The sequence below is a fragment of the Eptatretus burgeri genome, chromosome 2 (assembly GCF_056783735.1).
Source record: "Eptatretus burgeri isolate ZD-2024b chromosome 2, Ebu_testis_v1, whole genome shotgun sequence".
NCBI classification, from domain to species: domain Eukaryota; kingdom Metazoa; phylum Chordata; class Myxini; order Myxiniformes; family Myxinidae; genus Eptatretus; species Eptatretus burgeri.
This window is the reverse complement of record NC_140962.1, coordinates 126094877-126104876: the sequence shown is the minus strand read 5'-3', so window position 1 is coordinate 126104876 and position 10000 is coordinate 126094877. Positions and strand designations below refer to the sequence as shown.

General features: G+C 44.6%; 1 protein-coding gene across 9 annotated transcripts in view; it reads left to right on the top strand.

Moving 5' to 3' along the window:
* Positions 1-10000, top strand: part of LOC147033020 (uncharacterized) — a 313822-nt gene that overhangs the window by 254878 nt on the left and 48944 nt on the right. For all 9 annotated transcript variants that reach the window (XM_085871129.1, XM_085871134.1, XM_085871133.1 and 6 more), the window contains one exon: positions 5094-5452. In XM_085871129.1, the coding sequence (XP_085727255.1) occupies positions 5094-5452 (359 nt within the window). The remainder of the gene's footprint in view (positions 1-5093; positions 5453-10000) is intronic.

Here is a 10000-nt window from a genome sequence, read left to right as displayed (position 1 = left end):
TGTTTGCAATGGGGATGGGCAGGTTGATGGACGAGATCAGACTGGAGTCTCCATGGACTATGATGTTCACGGTAGGGAGCAAGCTGAGGCGAGCCTTGAGAGGTAGAGGTACGCACTGGAGAGAAGGGGAATGATAGTCAGTAGGGAGGGTAAATGAGAGGGAGGGTGGTGGTATGGTGCGGTTGCAAGGAGTTGAGGTGGGGAAGGTGGATGGGTTTAAATACTTGGGATCAACTGTCCAAAGTAATGGAGAGTGTGGGAGAGAAGTGAAAAAGAGAGTGCAGGCAGGATGGAGTGGGTGGAGAAGAGTTGCAGGAGTGATTTGTGACAGAAGGGTAGCTGCAAGAGTTAAGGGGAAAGTATATAAGACGGTATTGAGACCAGCAATGTTGTATGGTTTGGAGGCGGTGGCGCTAACAAAAAGACAGGAAGCAGAGCTGGAGGTGGCAGAGTTAAAGATGCTGCGATTCTCGTTGGGAGTGACGAGGATGGGCAGGATAAGGAATGAGCATATTAGAGGGACTGCGCATGTAGGACGGTTTGGAGACAAAGTGAGAGAGGCAAGATTGAGATGGTTTGGACATGTGCACAGGAGGGAAGCGGAGTATATCGGGAGAAGGATGCTGAATATCTTCTGTTTTCTCCTGCCGCCAGGCAGGAGGAGAAGAGGAAGGCTAAAGAAGAGGTTCATGGATGCGGTGAAGGCAGACATGCGGGTGGTTGGAGTGTCAATGGAAGATGTGGAGGATAGAGCGAAATGGAGACGGTTGATCCCCTGTGGCGACCCCTTACGTGAGCAGCCGGAAGAAGAAGAAGAAGAAGAAATTATATATATATATATATATATATATATATATATATATATATATATATATATATATATATATACATATTGTTGAAGATTTTCGCCCGTTCGGCGTGTGCATGACCTTTTCAACCCAATCCAGGCCGCGCGTCAACCGAACGAGCAATCCAGTTGTAGCTTCCGAATCAACGCCGAAACCCAGCTACGGGTGTTGTTAACCACACCATAGATCAGCCAACTCTTCTGTCCACGCGCTACAGGGTCGATCGCCGAATTATCGATGTACCTAATTATTCGCGCAGACAGAAATGCCGGGGATCTACACCTCAACGGAGCCTGCACGATAACGAGCCGCTGAAGCAGCTCGTTCCATTTGTGATTGCTGAGCGGTTATATATCGCCAAGCCCCGTCGGACCCGATTATCTTATCGTTGTTAAAAACCAGCTAACATTCCGAACGCTCCACGGCAGTCAATGTGAGGAAGGGACGCAACGAGCAGGTGACATTTAACAATGGGGAACATTTATTTCCATACACAGACATGCAATGAATGGGGGGATGGGGAAAAAGACACGAGCAAAAACCTACAGCCGACTTCTACTATGAAAAGTAAAGCAAATACAACACAGGCACTTAACAATTTCCTACTTATTAGACGGGCCCACAAACACTCGTACGCACACACACACACACCCAATAAATGATGGCTGATGCCTTCACGAAGGACTTCAACTCAGAGGACAGATGAGCTGAAACCCAGAACCTATCTCGAACCTCTCCACCTCGTGCGGTCTTCAAGCTATTCGGACCCGGGCTCCAGCGAGAGCGAGCTGGATCCAGTCGCCGTGAGCCGCGATCCTTCCCGAGCTTCAGCGAATCCTCTCGCGCTTCTGAACACGTGCTGGTCAGACGAGGCGCCGATCCTTCCAGTCGATGCGTCGCTTCCCCGAGGAACCACCTCCAAGATGAGGCCAGCCAATGAGTCGCACCAAGCCGGGAACCGAGCAGAGAACAAAGAGCTCCGAGCCGAGCAACCAGCTCAAGTCTCTTCCGATGAACAAAGCCTCTCACAACACGAACCCTGAATAAGAAGCAACCACCAGCAGCTCGAGCCGAACAACCAGCTCAACTCTCTTCTGATGAACAACGCCTCTCACAACACGAACCAAGAACAAGAAGCAATCACCAGCAGCTTGAGCCGCGCAACCAGCTCAACTCTCTTCCGATGAACAAAGCCTCTCACAACACGAACCAAGAACAAGAAGCAACCACCAGCAGCTCGAGCTGAGCAACCAGCTCAACTCTCTCCCGATGAACAAAGCAGCCGACTCTCTTCGACGAACCAAGCCAGAGCCCAAAAAGCGAACCGAGCCAAGCAGAACCCGAAGGCCTGCTAAACAACCAAGCCTGAACCCAAGCCAAGCCGAAGCAAAAAGCTTTCCAAAAAGCCTCCCCTAACCCGAGCCAAGCAGAAGCCGAAGCTTACTGAACCAACCCAAACAAAGCAGTGGATCTCTTCCTTATTCTCCTCCGCCCCTTCCCCGCTCCCGGCATGACTCATCCCCTCGTGCCCGCAGAACCGTGGGTGGGAGGGAGTTGTTTACATCATGAATCACGGGACGGGAGGGCTCTTCTTCCTCTTCCCAGAAGAGGGGGGAGGGTCGTTTCCATTGTGTTGTGATCGCTCCCTAACTATTAAATTAAATCACAGCGCACTTAATCGATTTCTGCCCATTAAACAATGGAAGGTGAGCTTTCTCTGGAACATGCACTTATCGAAATAACTGAGCTAAAGGAACCTGTATGTTGAGTGCGATCGAATTCCAAATTCGTAACACTATATATATATATATATATATATATATATATATATATATATATATATATATATATATATATATATATATATATATATATATATATATATATATATATATATGTATATGTATATATATGTATATGTATATGTATATATATGTATATGTATATATATATACACTGAGACGCAAAAGAAACTTACCACCTTTTAAACCTTCAAATATCAACAATAACACTGCATGTAGTAAATGTGTGAACTTATTTGTGGACAATGGTGTCCTCACTGTCAGACAAAACGGTCACGGATGGTCACTTGAACCTTCAATGGTCACTTCATAGCACAGCTGTTGAACAGCCTTTTTGACTGTCAGTGATTAGCCAAGGGTACGGGATGATTTTAATGAGCTGCACGTGATGTCTTGATATTGGCTTTAAAAAGGCCAGTGCAAAATGGGCATTTTAATCAACATGCCATGATTGTCAAGGGATCAACGGTAGTGTGGCTTGGGCATACTGCAAGGCGGATTGAGCTACCGTGAGGTGGCACATCACCTTGGCTATTCACACCAGACGATATTGGCCCTGGTGGACATGTACACCCTCCACAACTCTGCAGATGACAGACCTCGATCAGGGAGGCCAAGAGTCACCACTGCAAGGCAGGACAGGCAGATGGTCCTAAGTCAGATGGCTTCAGACATTGAGGACTGAGTGGGACAGAATCCAGCAGCAATCCATCCAAAGTCTGGTAGGCAGTATATGCACTGACGATGCAATGCCTGTATCCAAAACAATGGTGGCCACACACGCTATTGAAAGGGGACTGACATTGCACCCTGTGCTGTTCTGGACTGTAGAACAAACTTATGAGATGGTGTATCTTGGTCAAAAACTTGACATGTCATCAATAAAATGCCAATGTTTCAATTAGCAATTGTTGGTTTGTTTTATTTTGAACTGTTACAATTTTATTACATTTCAAACAAGTGGTAAGTTTCTTTTGCGTTTCAGTATATATACATACACCAAGGATGATAAATAAAACCTCACCCACACTAGGCACCATAGGTCACACTTGTACAAATAAAATAATTGCAGGTGAGGACTTTCCTTTGGCAATGCGTTGAGTGTGGGGTGATGGAGTTTTTAGCTTGGGAACAGTGTCCACATTTCAGAGCTGTCTTCCCTGAGCAACTGCTTAGTAAGCCAGCAACAAAGTGAGCCAGCGATGAAGTGAGTTCAAAGATGAGACTATCCAGCCATGAGGGGCACCAGCGACGATGAGCACCTTGGGACGTGAACCCTGAACCAGCCCTCAGGACCCTCTCTGTTGGTGCTTCTTCTTAACCCTTGAGTCCTGCATTCTGGGAGCTCTTGTATTCCCTTTGTTTTGGCCCCTCTTCGTCCTTCTGGGTGGAGTCGTCCAGGCCAACCAACCCATGGGGCAGCCCCAAGAAAAATAAAGTATTTCCATGCTTCTGGGCTCCTCTTGTATTCCCTTCTGTGATGGGAAGTCTTCATGAATCACGGGACGGGAGGGCTCTTCTTCCTCTTCGCAGAAGAGGGGGAGGGGCACATTACACCACCATGGCTTGCACACATTGGCCTGAGAGATTGTGACGGCCTTTTTGAAGTGTGCAACTTTTTGTGATGGGAAGTCTTCACCTGTCTGGCCCCACTACACCCACAAACAAGAGGTGTTTTACATATACTGTCTCCTCAGCCTCACATGTAACAAAATGACTTGCTTTGACAGGTCACTGTTACATTGTAACCTAACCTACTCAAAACAGACGGACCATGGTACACTTACCACAGTTTAGCTATGATGTCCCCACCCCCAAGTAACAGTATTTTGTATGGGCTTCCCTATGAGCTTTTGTTAAAAACAACATTATGATGCCAATGTAAGGCACTGCATTTTGAGGCAGTCTCTCCTTTGGATTCCATCAAGCTGACGATACAATCTGCTAGCACTTGTCCATGAATGTTGACGGCCATTGCCAGTACTGCAACTAAATTGCAAATTTTCTTTGTCTATGATCACAGATAAACAGCATTAAAAACACTTCTCAGTAATGAGGCAACCAGCAGACCAAAATTATTATTAAACTTGGTGACATGCAGAGGCTAAGTAAATAAATCACTTTTGAAAAGATCCACCTACCTTTTTCCACACCTGTCCTCCTACCTGCCCCCCCCCTACTTATCCCCCAAGCTCTCCCCTTTATCACCTCCCTCTTCCTCCATTTTATTATTTTCCTTGTCTCCTTTATTACAGATTTCAAATTCCATGCCACTCTCATTGGTAAAATATAGGCTTGGATTGATTTTAAACTTACATGCTATTTTATTTTTGTAAAAGGTCTTAAACAGTAAACTTTTGCATTCTTCTGTAATCACTGCACAGTTCCCTTTGGTGCTGGTCTGTGAGAGTAAAAGTTTCATTTGCTTTCTCTCTTTCCACAGTTGTTGACCCAATAGAATATAACAACAGTCAGTCGTCAACGTCAACAAAAATCCACGCGACATCGGTAAAGCTACCTGAACTGCCAGGCAACCAGCCTCGGTCTTGCCGATCCATGAATCAGACACGTGAGGCATTACGGGCCTGGCACCTTGCCCGTACCCAGAGCACAAGAAAACTTGGAGGCCCAGTGTCCTTCACCCCTCTTTCTTCATATCCACTCCACTCGACAAAGCTTCAACCATCAAGTCAGAGCCATGGCTTGACTGCACCATCCCAAGTTGCCAGCACCTGCCCAACAACATTTGAGATCTCAAATGCCATGGCTAGCCCTGATAATCAAGCAAATCATGCCTTATCTGTGAGTTGCCACGTGTGTACAAAAGTTTGCCTTTTTCCTGTTTCATTATTCACTTTCATAAATATCACTTAATTGTCCTTCTGAAACCACGTAAACACTTAACCACATAACCTGCTTTTTTTCCCTATCAGGTTGCCTCCTTTATCAGAAGAAAGCAAGTTGTGGGTCAGCTTGCAATCTGTAGAGCCATGTTGACGTGTATATTGACGTGCTGCTATCCCCCAGCTTATCCCTAAACAGCTTAAGCAATACTTATTGCCTATTCTTGGTTCTAGAGATTACCCGTTACTTAAGAAGAACAAGAGTTCAAAAAACACATTATCCTGCACAGTCTTGAAAAAAAAGGACATTTGCAGGGTCATTGAGAAGCAAATTTGATTGGTCGAGATGATGTAAAAATCCATCATATTTTGTCCAAGTATGACTAAATGAAAGGTTTTTGAAAGTGAGAGTAAGGTGATTTGTATTCTCGAGTGTTCAAATATATAATTCAATTGAAATAAAATAGATATTATACGTACATAAAATAAAAATATGTACATACATAGGTATATATATATATATATATATATATATATATATATATATATATATATATATATATATATATATATATATCTTCTTCTTCTTCTTCTTTCGGCTGCTCCCGATAGGGGTCGCCACAGCGGATCATCCATATGATCCGCATAGTGATTTGGCACATGTTTTACGCCGGATGCCCTTCCTGACGCAACCCTGGTCGCCTCTTACGACACAGGGATATGGTATACCTTTTTTACCCGGGGTATACACCGGCCCAGTACACTGGTACTCATTTCGCCGACCTCGGAAGGATGACAGGCTGAGTCAACCCCCTGGTGTATTAATTCAGTGGACCAACGGGGCTTGAACTCAGGACCTTTTGGATCCCAAGCCGCTGTCCTAACCACTGCGCCAACACCAGGCATATATATATATATATATATATATATATATATATATATATATATATATATATATATATATATATATATATATATATATATATATATATATATATATATATATATATATATATATATATATATATATATATATACACAGTAGACTAGGTGTAAGTTGGCAGCGTGTAACTCGTCACTTCGCCGAAGTCGGCAGCGTCAATAAGTCCCAAATTTATCTCATGTTAAATCCCTTTGAATAAAGGGTCATCCCTCTGTAAGTCGTCACTTCGTCTAAGTCGTCAGATGTCCATTCCCACGTAATGGAAACTCAAGTAAATTACCACTCCTAACTCGTCACATGGAACTGCTGCCTCGTGAGAAGCCCGATTTCATGGAATCGTGATGCTCGCTCACTGGTGTACACCGCCAGTGATAGGCTATTTATAACTGCGTACACACGTTGATCGTACTGCAGGCAGGACAATGGCGACTAAGCGTAATCTTATAACTCAAACCTACCAAGAAAAATACGACATTATCCAGTTTTGTGAGGCAAATCCACTGATGAAGAAAACAGACATAGCTGAGAAGTTGGACATCAAACGGCAGACATTGAACGATATCTTGAAGAATAAGGGCAAGATATTTGGACAAGTGGAGAAGATCGTGAGGCTGGTGGGAAGTGTGAAATGCGTGAAACGTGTGTCCTTTGAAGATGTCGATGACGTGCTCATCATCTGGTTTCGGCAAATGTCGGCTCAGCCAAATATTCGGTTTCGGCCGATTCGGCCAAAACTGTCTTTCGGTGGAGGATTGCCCAGCCAACATCATGGAATACAATGACCGGTTTGAATCCTTTCTCATGCACCAGATGCCCAAGAGTTTGAGGCATTCAAACATAACGGATTACTTCGCGAAGAAGTAAAGGATCGATCGAGCTTAGTGTTGAAGTCCGATCATGGTTTTATCTTGGCTTGTTTTGTACATTACCGCACTCACTTACACATAGGCATTGAGTGGTAATCATCACCACGATGACTGTGTGTCATGTAATTTGTCACCATACCATCACCGATGGTATACGAGTTGTCTTACAGAGTTGTTCATTATCTTTACTTTTGATAAACTGATTCATGAATTCCATCTTTGCTTGATCACTTTCCAACTCACCAACTCACCCCCACCTATGCCCCGAGGATTGTGTTTTCCTTTTGGTACAATAGCCGGCTCTCACACATACGTGTCCAGGCCACGCACGACTTCATCCTTCACCCCACAGTCATCATGAATGTTCGCATACGCGTAAGTCGTCACATTTCTAAGTCGTCACTTTTTTGTCGGTCCCGATGGTGACGACTTACGCCTAGTCTACTGTATATATATATATATATATATATATATATATATATATATATATATATATATATATATATATATATATATATATATATATATATATATATATTAGGGTGGTCCAAAAAAGTCGAAAAAAATAGAATGTTGCTCCACAAGCTTAAAATTATTCTAATATGATCCAATAACGCGCAAAAATGTTTTTTAAAATTGATCGGAGGTGATTTAGAGGTCGCTCCATATGGCGACTTTTAGTCTCATGACTTGAATAAATTAGGGTATGGTCAGGTACGATTACGGGTACTTCTGGATGTCCGAGGTGGAAATGGAGTGCATTTTCGAACTCTATGGGGTCGATTTACTCAAAGAAATGACTGCACCGACATTGAATTCACTACCATTTCGAAAATATGACCTAAAACAAGATTTATCATTACTGGAGTTGAGTAACTTATCCTACTCATTTCGATATTTCCTAATCTATAATTAATTTGTTGTCCGTCTATACATTTCTTGGAGTAAATCGACCCCACTGAGTTGGGTAGTGCAGGGAGAAATCGACCCCCCAAGCATGTATATGCATATATATGTGTATATGTGTATATATATGTATATATATATATATTTTTTTATGTATATATATGTGTATATGTGTATATATATGTATATATATATATATTTTTTTATGTATATATATATATATATATATATATATATATATATATATATAATATATGTGAATATATTGTTACGGCTATGGAAATTCGCAGAGCACCATATAGGTCCTTAGTTCAGTTATGCCGATAAGTCTGTGTTCAGATAGATTTCTCCACCGATGTCTAATGGGAATTATTGATGTGATCAGGGCTGTGATCTTTGAGTTAGCCGTTTTTCTTTTGCTCTCGTTATTTTGGACCAATCACACCAACCACCTTCTCCACAACACCAACCACCTTCACACCAACCACCGTAACCTCACGGCCACCACAAAATGCCAGCCACACCACCATTACAACAACCACGCCACGTTAACCACAACCTTCACAACCACACAACCGCGTTTCCACCTCGGCACAAGGTTGCAAGAAGCCTGGCATTCATCGGGGGAGAACGGACGACGGCCCCACCCCCCTCAACGAATAACATCTGCACCGGCCAGCGCAGCAGGAGAACCCAACAAAAAGAGTTATAAAGCGACACCACTAGCTATGAAGAAATGACGCCCTGGAAAAGGGAAAGAAAGGCCCCGATTCGGCGAGGAAAACGCCCTGCCCCTGGAATTTTCCTCCCCCGCGCGCCGCAAAGGGAGGCGCGATGCGCCGTCAAGATAAAAGGACAAGGTGCTGAGGTCGAAGTCTGTCTGCGGTGGAGGTCTTCAGGTTGTGGTCGCTCTCTGCCTGGGTCAAAGTCTGTCTGCGGTGGAGGTCTGTCGAGTTCTGCAGGTCGTGGTCGCTCTCTGCCTGGGTCAAAGTCTGTCTGCGGTGGAGGCCTGTCGAGGTCTGCAGGTCGTGGTCGCTCTCTGCCTGGGTCAAAGTCTGTCTGCGGTGGAGGTCTGTCGAGGTCTGCAGGTCGTGGTCGCTCTCTGCCTGGGTCAAAGTCTGTCTCTCGAGGTTGTGTGGTGCTGAGGTCGAGAGGTGGAGGTCTGGAGGTCGTGGTCACTCGCTCCCTGTCTGTCGAGTCGGTCTCTCTCTACCTGGGTCTCTCTCACTCGCAGTCGCTCTCCGAGTCGTTGGCTGTGGGAGGTTGTGGAGGCGTGTGGAAAGGAGGATAGAGCGCAGTGGAGCCAAGGCACGTGGCCTGCCGAGCCGTGCCTTACCGTGGGTCGTGGAGACGGGACGTTGCGGGTCGCCCCAGCGAGGTGAAGGTAGCCAGCCCGGTCTCGCGGAGCCTCTGCGGTCCACACGGCTCCATGTTATAAAGACCCCAAGGGGTCCCGTCTACCCCTTATCTGTCCTGGGGTTTTTCCTTGCTTTTCTTTGAATGAATGTTGTGGCACCAAGTCCGTCAAGTAGAATTGTATAAGTAACTGTACATAATAGATAGACGGTCGTAGCTCTTTGTCTTGCTCGCGTCTTGTCCCTACCCCCATTGCTTTTGCTTGATTGATACATGACTGCATGCGTGTTTTGCATACTTGCATGACTGCATCATTGTTTTTATGTGCTTATGTTAGTAAATGTACCCCGTTCGTTGTGTCTTTTCCTTAATTGACCTGCCATCTTGCACTCGGAATATAGTTGGTTTTTAAATAGCCGGTAAAGTGATCGGGTCC